The sequence below is a fragment of the Oxyura jamaicensis genome, chromosome 3 (genome assembly GCF_011077185.1).
Source record: "Oxyura jamaicensis isolate SHBP4307 breed ruddy duck chromosome 3, BPBGC_Ojam_1.0, whole genome shotgun sequence".
In the NCBI taxonomy this organism is placed as follows: Eukaryota; Metazoa; Chordata; class Aves; order Anseriformes; family Anatidae; genus Oxyura; species Oxyura jamaicensis.
In genome coordinates, this window is record NC_048895.1 from 58,179,462 (window position 1) to 58,201,648 (window position 22,187).

The following is a 22,187-nucleotide window of genomic DNA, read 5'->3' on the forward strand; positions in this document are numbered from 1 at the left end:
TAGTCCAAATTCCTCGCTTCAAGTAATTTCTGACGATTACAAGCAGCGCTCTCTTTGGACTGGTTCCAGTAAGAGCAGTCATACCTTAGGAATTCAGATTCTCCGAGATATGGCCGTGCAGATTGCAGAGGCAGAACAAATGGAGAAACCTGAATTTATAAAATGTCTGAATTAATTTCTGCAATTAAATTCATTACACATTCTGTGAGTTTTAGTAACAGATTATATATATTTTTCTGACTAACCCAATATGAATTACTTAGAATAGTTTTTCCTCCTGAGGCTCTTGTTCTGTTTTTAATCTCACTCGAACACAGCTTTCATCTACATGCTTTCTCACTTTCCCATTTGTGTAACTGGATGGTGAACTGACCGGGTAACTGATCAGGCTGAAAACTAATTTTTCATTTGTTTTGAAGCAAAGAACATTTATTTTCTAGTGTTCAGGCGTATCTTAAAAGAGAAATTGTACTGCAAACAGAGCAAATGAGCCAGACAGTTCCGCCAGCCAGCTTGCTACGTTCAGGCAGTTGTCAGATAACGTCTGTGCAGTTGAGCAGTAAGCAGCAACATCAAGTCTGACACAGCTTTTTCCTGTGCCGACGTCCCTTGAGCAGCACAGACTCAGAAAGGTTATGCCCCTTCAAAAATAACCTTCTACAAAAGCGTGGGTAGTCATTTTAGATTTAAAACAGGATGAAAAGGATAAAAATGTAATACACTATCATCTCCCTGGGTATGACTCTTTTTGACTGTTTTGTGCCATGTCTTTTTTGTTGTTTATTTTTATTTTCATTGTTTATGTGTAGGGGTGGGGGGGGGGGGACAAAAGCGCAGCAATTTCACAGGTAAGGAAGGGTTGCAAAAGCTGAGTGTCTGTCAGGTGCTGGTGGCTGGGTAGAGAGAGAGGCAAAGAGGCAGAGAGCACCTCTGCCATTCCTCCCATGGGTGTATGAGAGCGACCAGCAGGTGCAGCAGAGGCCCTTCTTCTGCCTGGGCTCATCCCAGGAGTCAGCCCTTGTTCCCACTACCGGCTACTTAGGTAACGTTTTTTTCTCTGTTCGCTGTCTCAGAATGACTGGAGGAAACCCAGCCTTCAGTCAGGCCCTAGGGCAATAGCTAGCTTTTTCCCCCCTTCCTAAAAGCCTGTTTGACCACAACTGGAACAAAACACAGGGGATTTGGGTGATCGATTACTGAGAATGACTTTATCAGCTGCTCCCAGGATGCGCAGCAAAACTAGCAATTTTCTTTGAGATGCGCCAAATTTAATTTTCTGTAAGAAAAAAAAATAGGGAACAAAGATTCTTTTGGCAAATAGGTAACCGTGCGATGCTTTGTTTTCTGGTTAAATGGTCACAGCTCAGTAAGCTCGAAACTAGCACCCCTGAGAAGTGTGAAAACCAGTTCTGCTGAGCATGAGAGATTCTGTCCCCAGAGCTCATCACACTGATTCCTGCGTGCTAGGAGGCTTGTATGCACATCACGTATTGTTAATAAACAAAATAAAATAAGGGAAGGAAAGAAGGAAATAAAAATGCTTGTGAAGCTAGAGTTTTCTTAAAATAATCAGTAATGCTTTGGGGGTGTTGAAGCTAGCTATTAGAATACAGTTCATTTCTAGTTTGCACTCCCCAGACAGCAGGGAGCCTCTAGTAAGAAGCCAGAGGACAAGCACAGAGCTGAGCTGCAGGCTGCACAGTGAGGTGCTTACAAACCTCAGCTTGCAGAAGAGATGAGTGAAAGGTGGTTTGATTTTTTACTTTTTTATTATTTATTTTGTCTAAATTATTGTAGGTATGTGCACATGGTGAAGAAAGCAGGGTAGGAGGAGGGGAGAAGGCTTTCTGCAAAGAAGTACCGTGGCCTAGCTTCCTTCCTGACTTCAAAAACTTAAGCACACCTGAACTTCAGCATTAAGACTCTTTGTGATTATGAGCAGTTATTAGAGCAGTGTATGGAGGGAGGCATGGCTTGGAAATCACTTAGTGTGGGTGCTTTCTGAAGGTTGGGTTCCTCACCTGGCAGTGAGGAGGGTGGTGGGAAGGTGCTCCCGGGGCGCACAGCTTTCTGCCACTCGTCCAGCACAAAGCCCCATCCCCTGCCACTAGATGCCACATCACAGCTGTGGCATCCGCAGCTGGCACGGCCAGGGAAGTCCCTGGAGCTCTCAACTTCCCCAGCTTCATTGCCCAAAGTGCCTGCCAGAAGCAGCTGCTCCTCCTGCAGCCCAAGTCCCGACCACAGCTGTGGAGGCAGACATCCCATTTCCGTCAGCTTCTTCCCACAGCGGGTGTCTGCCAGCCCCGGTCCTGTCCGCACCGTGCGGTGAGTCGGCCTGCACCTGCGTGGTCAGGGCAGGGGATCCGTGACGGGGGGCTCCAGAAACAGCCTACGAAAAAATGAGCCTGTGGGCCTTATGCTGTCTGCACTGCTGATGTTTCAGGCGCTGCCCCAGCTGCTGCTGGTGGCAGGCTGAAGGAGAGCAAGAACAGGTTCTGGTCGGCGCTGCCCGGCTTGGAGCCTGCCTTTCTTTGCCTTAGTAGGCGGGCCAAGGAAGCGTGAGCAATGTTTGTGTTGCACTTCTCCAGCTTATCTGTGGTTTCGGCTGGACGAGTGATCACCTGGCGTCTTTCCTATACTGCTAACATTACTTCAACCAAAGCAAACAAAGAGAAAAAAACACCCTAAGGAATATTATCTCCACCTTTCCCTAACCAGGTGGGCTTTAGCCCGTGGCTGATTTGGTGAGAGACCCACAAGCTAAAGGAGGACAAGTCTTTTCTCAGTGTGCTTAAACTAACGGTAGCACTCTAGCAGTAGGAAAAAATAAATAAATGTGAGGCTTTGCAAATGAGAAAAATGGTCAGCTAAAGAAACCTGTCATTTAAATAACAGCCTCTGAGCCATGTTTTCTATCTGTATTTCCTACACATCCTAATGAACTCCACTGTTGGTTACTAATGTTCTGGCACAATTCAGCATTTCACATTCAATTCACGCATTGTTAAATAAATATTTTAAGTGCAGGTAAGGACTTGCTACAGAGTGAGCCTTTGCCAGATCTTCAACGCATTCACGTTTCTCACTATCAAGGTAGAGATATGGCACTGGGAATTTCTCACCGTAATCTTCCAAGTGTTGACCCAAGCCCTCTGACAGCAATAGTTGAACAATTCATGCAGTTCGTACCTGCGGGAAGGAAGCAATGAATGCCCACAGCATGCAGTGAAAGTCAGTCTCACTTCCTTAGAGAATTTTCTGTAATAACTCTTGTGATGCAATGCCTCTTCCCTGAATGGCTGAGAAAAAGTCCCTGTTGCTCGACTGTGGGGGTTTTCCTCTCTCCCCTCGCCTCTCCTCGCCTCTCCTCTCTTCCCACGCTGGAGGTGGTTAAGCTGAGCTGACACCACCATGAGCCCTGTTTGGGAGCAGCAGGCTGGACTAACTGACCTCCAGAGTCCCCTTCCAAGACAGGTTTTTCCATGGGGTTGAGCTGGTTCCTTAGAGGGGTTAAAGACTGAAACCTACAGCAAAAATTGAGGATAGTCCTTGGGTCCAGGCTAACCCAAGCTGCTCATCTTTTGTTGTCCGTTTGTTCCAGTGCCAAATGCCTCACATGGGACAGATTCACCTGGCCTCTGCCATTTACTAGAGGCAATCCCTGTAGAGCAGGGCTTCCAGAGTTTCTTCCTTCCTTCACCTTTCCCAACCCCGGCCCAGGCACACAAGTGAAACCCACCCACACACCCGCTCCCGACAGCTGAGAGCCGTGCTTTGAACAATCAGAAGTGTTGCCCCAGGAGCCCTGCTGGGGTTAAATTTTCTTCTCTTATGGATGGGAAACAATTTGCTCCAGGGGAAAAAAATATATATATATGACTAGGTGGTGCTATCAAATTGGATGAGTCAGACAGCTTCCAGCAAGAACGCACTTGACTTTTACCTCTGTGTGGCAATAGTCAGCCTTTGAGAGAGAGAAGTCTGTTTACCCAGTGTCCAGATAGTTGTTGTTTTTTTTTTTTTTTCAGGAATGGAAAAAAATCCTCATGCCCGCAGCTCTGTCTCTGTTCACAGAAATACCAGGACTGCTATTTCAGAAAGATTGGGATCCCAGAAAAGTGCTCCAGCATAAATAATCAGGAGCTAATAGCGGAACTAATGTGGATGCTGGTAGGGAAAGCAAAATGTTTTCATTTTCTGTCTCTTTATGAGTACCATCCAGAGTATTCTTAAGCAACACTGTTTCTTAGAAGTTCTCATTTATTTAAAATATAGTGTTGCAGTGTACATCCCGTAATGTTCCTCTATTTTGTTTTATATTTTTTAATTTCTATAGACGTATCGTACTCACCTTAAGACGTGAATGTATACATACGCCTACATGAATGTGTGCAGCTGCCACTGGCTTGAATACAGTTGCTTTTACCACACAGGGCACTGAAGCAACGTGATTGAAGTTCATGAGTAGGCAAAAGCTACAGATGCGAACAACGTGGGGATTATCAGCGGATGTTTCAATAAGCACAAAATTATGTGAAGAGTGAGAGATTACTTCAGACTGCAATTACAGATAAAGCGCTATCAGAGTGCAGCTCACGGGAAGCCCGGACTTTTTCTGTGGCCCTGGCATTTCTTTCCCCGTTTCACCACAGCACACGGCAGCCTTTTCTGCGATTCTGGCATCCTCAGGGATGTGGCCAGCCATGCTTCCAAGAGGGCTTTCAGGAGGTTTTGTGTTCGCGGGAGGAGCTGCCGTCAGAAGCAGCTTTGGCACAGTTCCACCGCTGGGATCCTGGCAATTTGCTGTTGTGCAGCGTACGGTAAGGTGTGTTGGCACAGTTCAAGTGAGCAAATACACAACCTGTGACAAGAATGACTAAACTTTGATGGCATTTCAGCCCGGTGATTGGTGTATAAAAGTTCCCTATTCCCGCACTTGAGCTCATATAAAATGACGAAATACTAATTGCATTTGGTGTGGGGAACTTCTTAAAGGTCATCAAATTTTGAAAATGCGTTTGGGAAACGGATAGATAAAAAATTCCCAGAATGTGATGGCAGGGTTGCCTTTCCACCTTCTACCTTGCTTTTTGGATTTTTATCTGGTCTTTTTCTGTATTCCCTTTCAGCAAACCATATATTGGGTTAACTAGCTAATTATTCAGAGCTTTCCGTCTACAGTTCTAATGTGCCTGTTGCAGATTCAGCACTTGGATGATGATGTACACGTGCTCAGCTGAACTGAGAGCCAGTGCCCAGGGATCTGGCCAAAGCCAGCTTCTTGATTATGTTTTGTCTAGCTTGCACACTGTAACTGAATGCCTTTTTATCAAAAAGCACCTTAATTTGAACCAGGACTTGTACTTATTTTCAACTCGGTTGGTGTTTTTCTTCTGCCTTTTCCCAAAGGGAAGGTGACAGCCAGGCAAATTTGTGTTTCTGCAGGCAGAGGCGACCTGTTTCTGCAAGCAGCTCATTTCCACACGAATTATGTTGTCGGAGGGCACCACTGCATCACGCTGCTCTGCATGGTGCCAGTTTGGGTTGCCCCTTCTCACCTGTTGAGATGAGCCAGCAGAAGGTGAGGTGAGCGCGCCGGGATATTACTGGTGCGTGAGCACCAGCACCCGCCTTGGCCACGCTCTGCCTCCCGCCCGACAGGCGACACCGGGCTCCCTCTAGGCGGGCATGTGCGGCAATAAAGCGACGGCAAGCACAGGGTGACACCGCTTTCTTCGGCAAGCCCTGGCATCCCCGGGGTCACGGCCACAAGGACGAGCATGCTGGCAGCATGAAACTTGGAGGTGAGCAGCAGTAGCAGCCAACGCAGGTACTGGAGCACGCGGCACACCCGCATGTGACTGCTGTGGTCTGAAAGTCCAACAGAGTGGCACTTTGGCCCAGCAGGCTGGGCTCGCCTCCCCTTCACCAGCCCCAAGGCAGACAGCCCTGCAGCTCCCCAGCTGCTCAGCATCTCTCCAGCAGCCCGTGTGCTCCAGCGTGCAACCATTTCACGTCCCCTCGTCCCTCTGACGGCACATCCCTAGATGCTGTCCTGCCACGAACCCTCCTACAAACTGCTCTCTTACGTCTGACCCCCAAGAGAGGCCCTTCAGACAGATGACATCCCATCGGTAGGTGTTTTACATTATTGCAGCAAGTTTTCTTGTGTTCTCCATCTCTGAGTGACTAGCAAGCTGAAAAAAAATTAGCATAGCAAAGAAGCAAGCTTGTGTGACAAATTTATGGGATAAAAAAATATTGCCAGACATTTGTGAATTAATCCCTGAAAAAAAAAAAAAAAAAAAAAAAAAAAAAAAAAAAAAGGAAGGATGTTATTCATGTTGGTTTGCTTCATAATCAGTTCCAAATTTCAGAGTCATCACAGCAGCCAAGTAAGAACAATTGCTTATGTTTAATTTAGAACAGCTCATATGTTTTTCACTCAGATTAAATAAAAGCCAAACGAGGGATTTTTTTGAAACCTCCAAACATAGGGGAAGTTTGATGTGGCAAGTGTAATAATTACTTCCTCATAAGACATGCCCAAGAGGAAGGGAGATGCTCTTCAGTCATGGAGCTGCTCTCCTAAGCATGAGGGGGATCACGCTTTCCTCCCTCTGCTTACTGATGCACCTGCTTCAGGATGAGATAAGCTGTAAGTAAAGGCTTTCAATTTCTCTTCCTACATGGGGAGGGGGGTGCGGGGTCTGTCAGTGAAGCTGGAGGAGTCACAAACTCTCTGGATATGTTGGTTGGTTTCAAGAGTCCTATCATTTCCAGACCAGTATTATTTTTCCTTTCAAAGTGCAGCTGAAAGAAGCATGATGCCTATCGCATGTATTTATAGCTGCGTTACCGGCTTCGGTTCAACTAGTACAAGTCTTCTCTGGCTCTGTGATATGCCAGGGGTAGAGCTGCAAAAATATAAGTCATCCGGGTCACAAAATCCAGAAAATTGTTAGTATTGGGATGCTTCAGAGAGGGTGTTAACTCATTGTGTCATCTGCAACGGTCTCAGTTCGGGAACAGATTATCTTGAAAATTGTCAGGCAGCTTTTTCCAGTACCTCAGATGGGAAAAGCAGTGAATATTTTTTATTAGGCAGGAGCCAACGCAGCTGTGGTAACTATTAAACCAGCTATAATCCCTGCAGGTTATATGAAGGAAAGAACACGCAACTTTAACTACTGATAGGGCTACTTAGCTCAGGCTTTCTGTAGGGTTTGTGTCCTGGGCATTTCCACAGCAGTAAACTCAATAAGAAAACCAAAATGAAAATACCTACCTAAATTGTTCCTTTCACATGGATGTGGTCTGTAACTGCTCGATCAGGTCACTGCGACGTGGAAAGTTTTGAACATGAGACCCAGGAGATTTAATTTCCCTGCCATCTGCTAGTCTGAAACCACACGAGCCACATGTGCTCGAATACGGAGCAGCATGCCCGTGACAAACGCACTGTGTCACCATTCCTTGTTATTTGCAGCGATTTTAGTCCTGGAAAATGAAGACCTGCAAGACTTAATTAAGCCGCAGAAGGTAGAGTTTCATTCACTGAACTTCAACAACACCTTGTACTGGCAGCCTGGAAGGGCCGGAGAGGCAAAAGCCGTGGTCTACTTTGTGCAGTATAAAGTGTAAGTGCCGGGGGAACTCCAGCCTCCCACAGCCCATCCCTGCTTGGCAAGTCAGAGGCATTTCCCAGGTGCTGAAGGATATTCTCCACGTCCTGTCCTGCTGCCAGCTCGCGGTTGTTTCTGCACTTATCAATAGTCCATAAAGTGCAGCTGAGCAGCCCGAGGCAGGCAGAGCACAAGCACCTCCTGCAACGTGCTGTGTGCCCTCATGGCACGGCTCCAAGCAGCTCAGGGACCTCTGCAGGAGGATCTTGAGGGCACGCTGGCCCCAGGGGGAGTGTGCTGGGGGCTGCTCCTCAGGAGATCTTCCCTGGCATGCCAGGTCCAGCTCCTCAGACCTTGAGCACCTGAAACAGTGCCTACTTTGGGGAAACGGGCTGGTGGAAACCAGCGCTCCGTGCATCATTGAACACGTCTGTGAAGCAAAAGCTCACCTGCAAGTGTGGCTTCCTATGGGGCGGGCGACCCACATCTCCACTTTAGGTTTCTTTCTGAAGAGACAGAAACCTGCAGTTCCCAAACACCTGTGAAATCCATCTTCCCCGTCACCACATTGCAGAAGAGTCAGTTTCCAGAGCAGAGCTCCTGTTGGCCCAGCCAAGCTATAATGGGCTGTTAAAAATCTGTACAGATCTGGTCGGCGACAACAGAGTTCACATCATGCCTCCTCCTTTCCCCGCAGGTATGGGCAGAGCACATGGCAAAACAAAGAAGAGTGCTGGGGGGTTCAGAACCATTTCTGCGACCTAACAGATGAGACTGCTGACATCCAGGAGCCTTACTACGGCAGGGTGCGAGCTGCTTCAGGTGGTGTCTACTCCGACTGGAGCCTCAGCTGCAGATTCACTCCCTGGCGAGAAAGTAAGTACAAACACATGGGGCTCTCGGGGAAAGGGGCTGGGTTCTCTGCGGCATGGGGTGCTGCGTTAGTGCTCGCAATTTGCAATCACAAGTGATCCTCCTCTAGCTACAAAACTGCTCCAAAAGAAGTTGTGAGTCCATGGCTCTCAGGTGAAGTGTTGCGATAACATAATTTTGCCCACACTTGAACGTCAACCAGTTCCAGACAAGCAGCTCCTCGTCTATGGTAGGGATCTGAAATGCCTGGCTCTTTAACTCAACCTCTTCCCCAGGGTGAGGAGCTCCACAAAATATTCTCTGCAGTTTTGGGAGCTGCTGGAAGGATTGGGCACAGTGCGGAAAAGAAGGAAACTTTCTCTGCTCAAGGGGAAAAGGGAGAAGAGAGCCAGCAGCTGCATAGCCAACAGCCTTCTCCTATGTATGTGTCTTCCTGACTGCAGTGTATTCAGAAAGGACATGTGCAAAGCTTTTAGCTAGTAGTCATTGTAATCCCACAATGAGCGATGAAACTGGAGGTCTGTCAAAACCCTGAGCAGTACCCATGTGCCTACCATTAATCTCCCTGTGAATTAACCAGTCTTAGCCCACTTCTCACTGCAAAATTGAACGTAGACATCAATACAAGTAGCTCCACAGCCCTGATGAGCAAACTAAGCTGAGCATCCTGTACAGACAAAACCACTTTGACCTAAAGCAGTACCTTGCAGCAGCAGCAGCTTGTCTTGCCCTGCACCACATCCTCCTGCAGAGACACGTGGGGCAGCCACTGCTTCCCCACACCTCGGGGGCTGCATGCAGAAGCATGCAGACATGGTTTGAAACCCTAGCCACGTCTAACCAAGCAGACTGCAAAAATTCTGAAGGGAAAGATTGAAACTGCATCCTTGACACATCTGAAATGGTATGAAAATATGTTTTATGCAGTCCAAGATAACAGAAAAATGTGAAGGAAAAAAAAATCAGGGCAAAGAATCCAAGGCATTAATAACCCATAATCACACTCATTGTTTTGTTTATTCCCTTAGCTATGATAGGACCGCCAACAGTAAATGTGGTTCACAGCAACAAATCCATCATAGTAAAGCTCCAGGCTCCACGTTCTCCTTATAGAAGGAAGAGAGGCAGCACCATACCGATGACAAATTATTATGAACTGCTGTACCAAGTCTTCATAATTAACAACTTGCTAGATGAGGTAAGCACATATTCTTCTTATATATATATGTATATATTTTTGATACAAATTTTTCATTTTTTCAATTTTCAACATTTTCAACAACCATTGAAAAGCCAGGAAAGCATTGGCACATCGTTCCCATTTACAACCAAAACAGTCCTCTGTAATTGTGAGGGCATAACTGTGTAAGTAATATAATAAAGTAAATAACAGTGTAAGTATCTGAAAACAAAGTAGGCTTTTTTTCATGAATTGAATTTGTTGGAATTGAGTTTTAATTCTTCTCCTCTTTCTTCTTTCCTATCACCTTAGTATTTCAGACTGTAAGGTCTTGTTGAAATGGAGAGGAAATGAGGGCAGTTTTGGGGAGCGAGTTTCTTAAAATGAATAGATAGATAGATAGATAGATAGATAGATAGATAGATAAGGAGTTCTGTTGACTTCATGCAAGTCCACGTGCTGCTCTGCATGTTCTGGCCTTCCCAACCTTATCCATAGACATGCTCGCTAGGACAATGCGCATGACCAGCTGTTTTTCCTCCCCCTTCCCCTCTATCTGAAGCAACACAGAGTCCTGGTGTATGAAGGAAAGGACAAGCTGGTTAAAATAGAAGACCTGAGGCATGGAGTCAGCTACTGCGTCGTGGCTAAAATGTACGTGCCGACACTGGACCGCAGCAGCGCCTACAGCAGCAGGCAGTGCACCATGCTGCTGTGACGGGGCAGCCGCTGCTGAGGCAGGTAGGTCACCAGCTGGAGATGGAGGGGATGCTGGAAGGTGGGGACAACCCCCTCATCAAAGGTAGATGCTCTCCAAAAGGAGAAAGTGACGTGTGAGAGGAAAACTGCCGTTTCCATATGAGACTGGGACAGCCTTAGCCAGAGCTCTTGCATCATCTCAGCGAGTTTCATATCCATTGATACGGCCAAGAAGATTACAAGGATGGTGTGGCTAATTATTTGCAAGCTGGCACAGTGCTCAGAAAGTCTTCCCTTTCTTCAAGCATTTAAACATAATATTGTTTTTGTCAGTTTTTATTGCTGTCAAGTAATAATTAACCAGGAAATGAGTGACCTCCAACTTTGTTAACATGCAATTCTGCCACAACCTCTGCAATTCTGGTCAGGGATTTATCTGATGTGTTTAATCCAAATGTGCTCATCCAGTCTTTATGGCCATTCTTTAGGTATAAAATGTTTATAAATAAACCATTTATCATATTTCATGAGTTTTCATGGGTCAGAATGCAAGAATTATTTCCATTAGCTTGTCTGAAAAGTCTGTTTGTTTACTTACCTCGATTACTACAGTATCATCATGTATCATATGCCCAGCAGAGAGATTTATTATTAATCCTGCCTTGCAAGTGCCAAGGCACAGAACCTAAAGGGACCTAAGCCAAAGCTGGTAGCAGTGGCATTGACTGCAGCAAGCTTAGGTTTATGTCCTTTCTTGGGGTAACAGAAGAAAACCAAGAAAGCATTGGTTTGAACCTGTGCTTCTGGTTGGAGCTTAGTGCCCTAAATATAAGAGATTTTCTTTCTTCTGCTTCATAACGTGATGCATAATGTTGGTCTTTCCTGAGACTTGATTTAAGCTAAGGGGGGAGCTTGATTTAAGCTAAGGAGGGTTTAAGCTAAGGAGGGAGCTTGTTTCTAGGTGATTTCCCCACACTGTTGTAAGTTTTCCATTCCTTTACAAGGCTGAAAGCTCAGGTAAGAGCAGAGCAACCTGCAGAGGGATGCAGCAAAGGTCACACATTGCATTATTGGATGAATTCAATACCATGAAGCTCAAATGCACACTGCAGCAGCAATTCTCTTTCTCTTCCCAGTTACAGGGATAAAGTTGGAAGATGCCTCCCATTACAGATCCAGCTGTAAATTGACATCTGTGGCCTAGAATACGGCTGGACTACATTTGTGGATGCTTTTTAAATTAACCCTTGCTGCACTAAATTATCCAATTCACCACAATCAGTTTATGTTACACAAAGTCCAAGGATTCTTTGTATATCTTATAGCACAATTTAAGATAGTACATATTTGTACTTACAAAGCAAATAGCCTTGTATTGTAATAAAAAAATTGCAAAAAGTACTTGTGAAAATATCCTTAAGATTGTTTCTATGGTTTTCTATTTTAGGCCTTGGAGTTAAAATATGATTTATAAAACAGAAGTTCCAAATACTTTATTTCTTCTATAATAAAGATTGCAGCAGAAGATTTAAAAACCTCCTTCCTTTAAAATATTCAGGCCCTGTGCTCACAATGTCTTCACAGTGTCCTCAACATAATATTTCTGATAGTGAAACCTGTATGTGATTAGACAGGTACTCATTTAAACTGGGAAAAAATAAAAATAATAATAATAAAAAAATGATCCTTGCAGTCAATGACAAACAGTTAAAGGTTATTTTAACAAGTAATGATGAATGAATGCTGACCATCGTCTGTGATTTCTAATGATTTGACTCCCCCTAGCCTTCATCACACAAGGGAAAAGATTTGCTGGACAAGGTGAGCCACAGCTGATGGAGAGGTGACATGCCTTTTGCAAGTTCTGCAAGGTCTGTAATTAAGGATAATCTTAACACTTAACCACAGTCTGCTATTGTGAATTAAATGAGAGGCAATGAGTTTGGGCCAAGCACAAGAGGGCAAAGAAAGCCCCAGAGAAAACAGAGCTCCCTGCTACATAATTGCTCTCCTTTCTTCCTTTAACTCACATACACAAAAGGTGGATCAGTTCAGTCTAAATGACAGACCTTGAGTTCACTTACATCTCATCCAAATTACTTCTCATGTTCCATCCCTAGCACCTCACCTACAGGCAGCACTGCTGAAAGCAGTGCCAGGATGCTGGCAGCAGGTGTCTGGGAGAGGCTGTTCTTAAGCAAGTGAATGCTGGTGACTCGTGCCTTTACCAGACATTGGAAAAGGGCATTACATATGAAATACTCCCACCATCTGATTCTAACACATAATATACTTGAATGATCACTTTTGCAGGCAAACAAAGTGATGAAGCATTTGTTTGTGGGGTGGATGTCTCAGTGCTCTACCTGTGTCCACATACCTGGTCCACAAAAACAAATTTCCTTCTCCACGCTTCCCTATTTCCTCCTCTCCCACTTCTCCCAGTTGTTTTACCCTGTCTGTATCACACCATTTCTTAATTTAGGTAAGTTTCTATGGGAAATGAGACTTATCAATCCTCTGTACAGTATGTAGCGCCATGACAAGTCTCGGATCCCAGCGGATGGTGATAAACTGCAAGAACTGCACGCAGCACATAAGACCCAGCACTGCCCTGCCGCCCCCCCTTGCAGAACTGCAATAAAACAGTTCAGAAAAAGTATTAAGGAATAGGCTGCCATGCATTGCAGCAGTGATGACTTCATCCACTTGTGGGTTATCATGGCCTGAAGACAGTATCTGTAGTAATTCAAGTTCTTTCTCAAATTCACTTCTTTCCTTAGGGCAGCTCATGTTTCCCTTGTTAAACAAAGATGAAGTTTTATTATGGTAACATCTGCTTACCCTAGTCAGGGAACAGAATATGGCAATGCTGGATACTGTACCTTTGGCAGATGCAGAGCATGAGACTGTTTAGGGCTTTAAAGTTTATATATATATATATATATGTATCTAAAAAAGAAGAAGAGCCTTAGGGGTGCCTGAAGCATTCAGACCTGGCTAGAAATAGCAGGTGCCATGCTACAGACCCAGAGAAACTGGAAATCTGAAAGTTCTTCAGTTTGATGAAATTGCATGAAACGTGCAGCACTTACACTGGGAAAAAGAATAAAAGGTCTGAAGAAGCCTCCTGCTATCGTGTTTGCTAACCAGACTTCACTTCCTTAGCAACAACACAGGCTTACAGAAAGCAGCACAAGAGTTGCAGGAACCACTGCCATTCCGACAGTGCCGTGACTTACTATTACCAACTTCGTGATGTTCTGCTAAAAACAGTTTTCACTTTCCCTTTGGATTGCGAATATCCTTTCAACTCTGCTCAGCCATGTAGTTTTACTGGGGAAGGGCTTAGTAAAATGGCCAGTGCCATATTTTTCTCCACAATCAGCAATAGTGCCATGTTCCTACAACTTGCTCCGTTGGCTTTGCCAGACAGGGAGCTTATGTGGGGAGTACTTTCCTGCAGCAGGTACCAGCTGGGAGATCTGCACCCACAACACCTGGATAGCACTGGAAATGTAGAGTTTAAAAGCAACTTATCTGGTGCCTTAGTCTGTATGGCACACTGCTGTTAATGTCCCCGTGTGGATGGAAAGGAAGAGCTCTCTCCCAGGCTCTGAACTACAACAGGGCTTTTCTGCAGGTGAGGCACTTTGGAAATACCTGGAAAAGCGAGCTCTGGCTTTCTTCCCCCTTCCTCCTCATGGGCACAAGCAGGTTGCCTACTGTGGGTTCACCTCTCCAGAGCTGTCCTGGGCTGGCATGTGGGCCCATGGTGGTAAGCACATCCGAGCAGGATGTCTTCACATTGTCGGCTCGATCCCAAGAGCTGAGCTGTCCAAGCAGTGCATATTCTGGACTGTTGCCAGCCTTCTGCAATGAAACCTGAGTGGGCTTGAGGGGACAGGGACTAGCGTCCAGGCTGTTCCTCTATAGGCCACTCTCTTTTTGGAGAGAGAGAATCAGGCTCACCAGCCAACCCTTCGGAGACTTTGCTTGTAGAGGGTACCCGGCAAGATCGATCTTCTAATACAGGCCATGCCAAAGGCTCATGAGATTACATTTGCTGGCATTTCCAGCTAGCTTGTACTTCTGACAAGCAGTTTGCAAGGCCCAGCTGAAAGCACCCTTCTCTTAGTTCAGCGCCGCTTGCAGAGCACGCACTTTCTAGCAAAGTGCCTAACCCCAGATTCTGGTTCAGGAAACAATAAATGCTGCTAAGGCCATGGCGTAGGGTCAGAAAGACTAAGCAGAAGAAAAAAAAGTCAGGACTTGTGCAACCTATTCTCTAAGCTCCCGCCTGCTGTGTCACTGGGGATGTCCGCAGTCGCAGTCACGGCCTGTCGCAATGGCCAAGTCCTTGTGTCACCGCTGGGGATCCTGCCAATGAGAAATAAGTATCACAGCTTTTAGAGTTTGTCGTTATTGATCTTTGTGTGATGTGGAGCCCATCCCACAAGGTCTACCACTTCTTTCCTGACCACACTGAATATTATCTTATCTGTGGGATGGAGTAACAGCTTATCTCCTGCTGTAAATGGTTTCAACTTCCCCTTCCACCAGCGCACACATCTGCAATATTCAATGACCAGGAATTCAAGAACAGTGCTCCGGGAAAGCTGATGGAGCAACAGCAATGGAGCAGATGCTTCAGCCTTATAAATTAGGAGAATATTATGCATAGCCAGCTGTACCATATAAATGCCCAGTTTTACGTGATGCCATGATGCTCAGTGTTTATGACATGGCCTAGCACTGGGCCAGCCGTGATCATACCTCCCATATATCTGCTCTAATCAGATGTGGTCCTGGGGGTTATTTATTTGCATGACTTGATGTCAGGTAAGCACAGTTCTTGTGGTGGGGTACATTTGTGAAATGACGTTGGCTTTTGCATCAGATCTATCAGATTTTATCAAATATTTCAACCACAGAGAATTACTCACAACTAGGTGCTTTTCAGTGAATTTCCTATGGATTTTGATGTTTGCTACAACGATCAAAGACATTAATCTGTAAAATCTGTCCCCCAATAAAAAAAATTAAAAAAAAGTAATAAGAAATCAAAGCCCCAAGTTCTGAGATTCAGTTTGCCACAAAAATGCAGGACACAAAACCAGAGTACTTCTACAGAGAAACAGAGCGAAAGAAATGGCACTGGTGTTCATCATCAGGAAATGTACAGTATCATTTGCACTTGTTTTCAGAATCTTTTATGAGGTGTTTCCAAGAAGAAAAAAAAGCTTGAAAAGTTAATTCTTTAAATGATGAAATCACTTGCAAGTCTTACGTGTTGTTTTTGCTGAAGGCCCAGGTCAAACTGTCCTTGTCTTAAGATGGGGAAAAAATTGGAAGGTTTTGCCCTGGTGCTTACAAGGAAAGTTCAGAAAGGGAATTCCTGAAATGCCTCTATCACCTGAGGAGAATACTGAAGGCCCACTAGCAACTATTACTTATTTTTTTAATTATTGTGCTGCTTTCTAAGGCAGTGGGGACCTGACACTGATTTGCATAAATACCCTCAGTAGTAGCAGAGTGCAACCCAATAGTATCACACTGTCAGGACCTCAGAGATGTCCTTATTTTAAACACAGGAACAGGATCATAATGAACAGCCCTGATGTTAATTGTTGTACCTACAAGAAGAGCAACTGGAAAATTGTCATTACATTACTGTCTTTCAGGCAATGTCATTCTGACACAGGGATTTTTTGTTTGCTTGCTTTTTTTTTTTTTTTTTTTTTTTTTAATAAGAAATCATACAAATCATATTGGTTCCAAGAAGCAGCCATAAGCACTTGTTTTTCATTTTGTAACGGATGGGCAAGTATTTTTAACATTGTTTATTACGGGACACTGGGTTTGTTTAAAAACTGGCAAGTGACAAGCACGATTGTCATAGGACTGGGTAGAACTCTTATTTCTGGGCTAAATTCTCATGCTTAATTTTTATATTGGAAAAAATAAAGGTCCTAAAATACATCAGCAAGAAGAAAAACAACAGAGTTGACTCAAACTTGCACTTTCAGAGGGTCTATGAATCCACTAATTGTGGAATGAGAATCAAGTGCAATGAGAATCAGAGAGACAAACCTGGGGAAGAAAACAGCTGGAAAAATGTTGGTTTAAACTCTGAAGAATTAGAAATGTTCTGGAGAGCAGCAGAGTGACTACTCCAGGGCAAGTGTGCACAGAATAGCTGGGGAGCAAAGAGCCCGCAGCATCAGAGCAGAAATGTGTATTTCACCCAGGTTACAAAATAAAAGCAAAGTGATTTGGCCAGCTACATGGTACAGCTGCTGGCACAGACACGAAACAGTTTGTGCCTTTGAAAAGGACTGCTACATTAGTATGGAGCAAGACTATTTTTATGAGCATTCATAACCTAGGAGACACCTTATATCTATGGGGACGCGATGTTTGCGTATTCTGCTCAGAAAGGATAATTCAGCTACTTCAATAGCAATCTTTAAGGCCAAAGAGACATTATCAAGAGGATTTAAAAAGTCAGACACCTCAGCATAGGAGTCTAATGCCATTTAAAATATCCCTAAGTCTCCAGACTATTCACAGAACTTTAGCAGATACAAGGGCTCTGCAGGAGCCCTTCCTTCTGCAGGTTCACCTCCGTGGCATGTCAGCTGAATTCACAAGGGACACCACGCAGAGATGCACAGACATCTATGCTTGGGTGACCAAAGCTCTCCCGTAGTGTCTGAAGTGCTCCTGTAGAATACTAATGGGGTAGTTAGTGGGTATAAACTGAACCCTGAAATTACATGTATATGATTTTGTAGTGTTTTCACACTGATGGGCAGCTGAGCACCACCACACTGCTCTCTCATTCTCCCTCCTCAAAAGAACAAGGGGAGAAAATATGATAAAAAAAAGACTCATGGGTTGAGATAAGGACAGGGAGATGTCTCACCAATTACCAACACAGGCAAAACAGACTCAGCCCAAGGGAGATTGATGCAATTTATTGGCTACTAATAACACACTAGAGCAGTTAGAACTAACGGCAAATGAAAAATGCCTTCCTCCCATCCACCATCTTCTACCTCCTCCCCCGCAGCAGAGCAGGGGAATGGGCCTCCTCCAGGCCACATCCGCCTGCTCCACCGGGGACGGAAGATTTCACACTGCACTGACTACAGTCGTAAGAGGGATGCTCACATTAGATGTTGAGGTAGTTCGGATAAATTGTTGAGGTAGTTCTGATAATGCCTGCTTATTTTTAGTGACATCCCTGTGATTTCAAGAACACAGACTGACATGTCAGCATTATGTGGACATGAAACCAAGGAATCTCCCCTCCCTTGGGAGAACTCCTGCAGCCTCTTCTCTGCTGCAGGAATTCTGCTCACATCTTGCAAGTTTCACAAATTACATGCAGTACTGCATTTCCTGGATTCCTGCTACACTGTTCAGAAAAAAGGAAAACCAAAACTAAGCCCAAGAAACTTCTGCTATGCAATGACAGGGGTCCAGACATCTTACTGGAGTTTACACGTAGGAAACTGAGGATTAACTCCCCACTCTGTTTCATTTTAGCTGGTAAATAATGCAGAACATGATGTATCTCCATAAACAATCACAATTAAAGCAATCTGTTTGATGTTTACAATCCAATTGTCACTGTTAGTATTTTTAATGAATTTCAAGATTTGAACAAGCTGTAGATTGACCAGCCAGTAGGATGAAAGTAGGGACTGGAAGTCCCTCAGTCCCCAGGGCATCCTGCAGGCAGGCACAAAAAATCACTGAAACTAGCTGCTTGTTAATGAATATAATGTATTAATAGTAACAATTTTTATGTAGAAGCTGTTTCTGAGGTACTTATCAAGGCCTGTGGGTCGTGTCCCTTCATTTAATTGGAGAACAACATGGACTCGCTTGCTGAGGGCAGGACAGTTGCTCCTGTGAGTTCAAGTCCTAGGATATACTTGTGCTATGGGACAAACAGAACTTCCCAGAGCTATTCACGCTTTCTTATGGATCAAGGATGGCAAAAGAGTAAGACGTTCACTCTTCCCTTTTCACCATCTTCTGTTGGCCACAATTAGTAAGGGGGCTGTGTACTTAACCCCCATGCAAAATTTACTCATGTGGCAGAAACAGCTTGTAGGTAAGGACTGAGCAGGCACCAGGCAGTGTTATGGTACACAATGAGTGTGAAAGACCGTAACTCTGTGGTGTTATCACAGCTACTGCAGAGAGCCTGTGTAGCACAAGGAACAGACTCTTCCCTTGCTCTAGGCTGTACCAAAATCGGAAGCAGCTTTCACAATCTGATGGTTAACTTCATGCCATGAAGCAGACCATCTGCTTTCACTTGCTTAGAGGCAGCATCTTAGCCATGGTCTGCAAAAAATTACCAGATGTGACTGTCTCACTGCCACAGAACAATCCTAACTGCTTGGAAAAGACAATTTTAGTTTCTAAAATACAAGAGAAAAATAAATCAAACCACAGACATAGGTATAGTTTCTTTGTATTTTATAAGTTTTTATGGGTTGATTTGAACTGTGCATGGAAAAGTGCATTTTAGAACTCAGACTTTAATGAATGTTTGCAATCCTTCCTTTATTTCTTTAAAGAAAAGCACTAAGAAAGCTGAGAATGAACCAAACTCAAATAGATTTTTGTTGTTGTTGTTCCTGAAGCAAGTCTGGTATTTATTTTCTTAAGAGAGGGGTACATTTCCACTTAGTGCACACAACTATTTCTCCACAGATGAAAAAAAGCAACGCTGACAAGAACAACAGCAAAATCCCAAATCCCAAGGGGACACTTTTAAACCAGAGGGCTGTAGAGAGAAGTCTGGCTGAACCATGGACGGGACTATACTGACATGTTGTGGCAGGACAGTAGTAATGCAATGCTTTAACCATGTCTATGACCACTAGCCTTGCTGCTACTTTTGTTATGGCTATTGTTCATGTTTCCAACCAAAACAAAAACAAAGGTGAGATGTCAGGTTTGGAAACTACATTGACTAAGCAGATACTATACATTGTCCTTGTACAATTTGTTTTCATTCATCACTGTAGAGTTTTGCTTTTGCTTTAGTCTCCTTCTGATTGAGGGACAGAGAAATCGGGGTCAGGAACAAAACAAGGAACCTAGGAAAATATATAAGCAAGAACTCATGACTGGATCCTTCCAATGTTTCCAATGACGGTATCTGAAGCAACTGAGGTATTTCCACATCTTAGCATAGTGGAAAGTCTCATCTAGTTACAGACAGGCAGACCAGATTGTCTTTGAACCCAGAACTGAAAATCCTACACCCCACACAGCTGCAGCTGCGTGTTTGAAGGCCTCCATATTCTCAACTTTCAGCCAGCAAGAAGCCTGTTTTCAAAAAATAAAAATAAAAAAATTATCCTTGAATGACTCAGTTGAATAATCCTTCCCATACCTCTGATGATTAGGGGAAAAGGTCCAGGCACAAACAGTGCCGTGAGAAGAGGCATTTTCAAAAGACAAAGAGCATGCCGGCGGACTTCCCAGAACTGGGTAATGACTAAGCTGCCTGAACTTTATGTCCCTCAATCATCGTGACAGAGAGTCAGCCAGCACCTCCACAGCCAGCAGGACTCAGAATCCCTGTTTCAATAGTTTCAGCCTTTTCAAGCAAGATAGCTAGAAAACATATCATAAATGTGAGTGCCGTATGCCTGTCTTTCCCAGAGTAATCTGGTCATGAGGTGGACGCCCACACACACTTTGTCTTCCCAGAGTATTCCCCAGGCCATTCAAAACAACGTATCATCATCTCCCTCTAATGAGTTCTGGTACTAATTTTTCCTATAACAGGAAAAAGGGTTAGAAAACCTTCCAGTCCATGGACTCCCAAGAATCAGACAGTGCCAGAGAGCTTCATCATTTGTCCTAACCAGAGAACAGTTGCAGTAGGGGGGACAAAGGATGAACCTTATGTCTGTAACATAGACAGACCTTCCACACCGTCAGCTGTACAAACTGGAAAACTTTTGCAGAGTTACTTGCTGCGCAGCAAAAGCTATAAAATTCTTCCTGGGCCGTGGGAAGAGTGTCAACTATGGAGCCTCTTTGTGTGACCACAAAAACCACAGTCATTGGAACAGCAAGTTAGCTAATAGACTTCATATTTCTTAGGTAGGAGAAAAAGTGTTCTGAGAGGAACACAGTGTTCAGAGACCATTGACTTCAATGGGAATTAGGTACATGAATACCCCTAAGCTCTGGAGTGCCTTAGCAATGTATTTATTTTTGTATTATCTCCCTGTGAAAGGGCTCTAATCTGGTCTATAAAGACATTCAGAGGTATCTGGAAAGATATATGGACACTCCAAACACCTTTGAATGAATTGATTTGCAATGGTTATATGGCAATGTTTTGACAGCATTGGGCAATGAACCTTGTTTCTCTGGTCTGAGGACCTCAGATACGAGATTGCTGTGACAGTGCCCCTTGTTCTATCACCTGAGGCCACTCAGTCTCCCTTTAAATGGCAACCTCCCCAGGTAGTACATGAGTGCTAAATTTGAAATCATCTTCCTTTGCAACAAAGATTATAATGGTGTTTGTATCCCCGTCAACAGGCTCAGCAGTTAAAGTTCAGCCCAAATCAGAAGTTTCAAGCCATTTTAAAGAAAAATATCCATTCTGACATGTTGGATTGCAAAAGACACAAAAAGTTACGGAAGGCCTGGCTCCAGAGCAGAAATAACAGTCTGTTCTCTGCGACCACCCTGAATGATTAAACACATCTTTTTTGTTGAGTGGAAGAAAACACTAAACATGCAGCAAAATATTTTCATGGAACAAAAAAAAAAGTGTACTCTCTGTTGCAGCAGAAAATACCCTCTCATTTACTCCTCAGGCCAGCAAAAATGCAGATCGTCAGTCTACACCCCAGGACATTTTAACCAGTTACAGGCTGACATTTTAACCTCTGTTGTAATTAAAACCAGATTCCTATCAATGGCACTGTTGTATAGGAAGTGAGTTGCACGAAGCGGCAGCAGCTCTGACTCTGTTGAACTTTATCTTGAAGTGAATTCCATTTTGTTATTCACTGTTATCTTCGACAGTACTTGGCTCCTCAGGCACAGAGGAGCTGTGATGAATTCTGCAAGAAGCCTGCAGAAATGAGCAGGCAATTCCCATTCTGCTTGCTGAGGAAACATTTTACGGAAGTGACCACATGTGCACACTCTGATGAGATGACTTTTTTTCCCTCTTCCTTCCTTCTCCTAGAATAAGTCCATTCAGACTGATTTGTTACTCTTTGTACGGGCAGAAATGTTATGCACCCTGTTACATGCTCCCAAGACAGATTTTCAGACTTGCATAACTGAACTCCTCCAGTTACCTCCCTTCCTTCACAGGTGAGAAAGCTGATCCTCTGCAAGTTTTGCATAGAAAAAAAAAAAAAAAAAAAAAAAAAAAAAAAAAAAGTGACTAAACCCCTGATATTATAATATGATTCTTTTTCTATTATTTTAGACAATCATTTTAGGCCAATATTATTTAAACATTAATCTAAAAAGAAGAAATAAAAATCTAGCAATGTAACAATATGAAAGAACCTTTTCTGGCAGATAAAGAAATATCACTGCAATATTATTACCTACAGTAAAAGGAATGGTTTTTCAATGGCTGCTGGCACCTGACAGAGTTGTTTCACATCTGTGCCACTGCCTGATGAATGTCTCCTTTCTGTCCTGACATAAATGTCAGTTGTCAAAACAAGTACTAATATAAATACCAATCTCTTTGAAGTTTACAGGGGGCTCCCTGGTTAGCACAACCTAAT

The 22,187-nt window shown here is 44.0% G+C and overlaps 1 protein-coding gene across 1 annotated transcript; it reads left to right on the plus strand.

Moving 5' to 3' along the window:
• The first annotated feature begins 6,187 nt into the window (after nucleotides 1–6,187).
• IL22RA2 (interleukin 22 receptor subunit alpha 2) lies at nucleotides 6,188–11,915 on the plus strand. The gene is made up of 6 exons (XM_035321148.1): nucleotides 6,188–6,661; nucleotides 7,493–7,643; nucleotides 8,326–8,504; nucleotides 9,530–9,699; nucleotides 10,244–10,399; nucleotides 11,516–11,915. Exons 1-5 carry the CDS (start codon nucleotides 6,565–6,567, stop codon nucleotides 10,397–10,399), a joined length of 753 nt encoding a protein of 250 aa, XP_035177039.1. The 5' UTR covers nucleotides 6,188–6,564; the 3' UTR covers nucleotides 11,516–11,915.
• Nucleotides 11,916–22,187: the final 10,272 nt, after the last annotated feature.

Excerpts from the sequence above, each read along its gene's own strand:
- IL22RA2 (XM_035321148.1), top strand. The coding sequence starts at position 6,565 with ATGCTCTTCAGTCATGGAGCTGCTCTCCTAAGCATGAGGGGGATCACG. Across the intron at positions 8,505-9,529 it reads ATTCACTCCCTGGCGAGAAA|CTATGATAGGACCGCCAACA; the intron begins GTAAGTACAAAC and ends TTATTCCCTTAG. Across the intron at positions 9,700-10,243 it reads TTAACAACTTGCTAGATGAG|CAACACAGAGTCCTGGTGTA; the intron begins GTAAGCACATAT and ends CTCTATCTGAAG.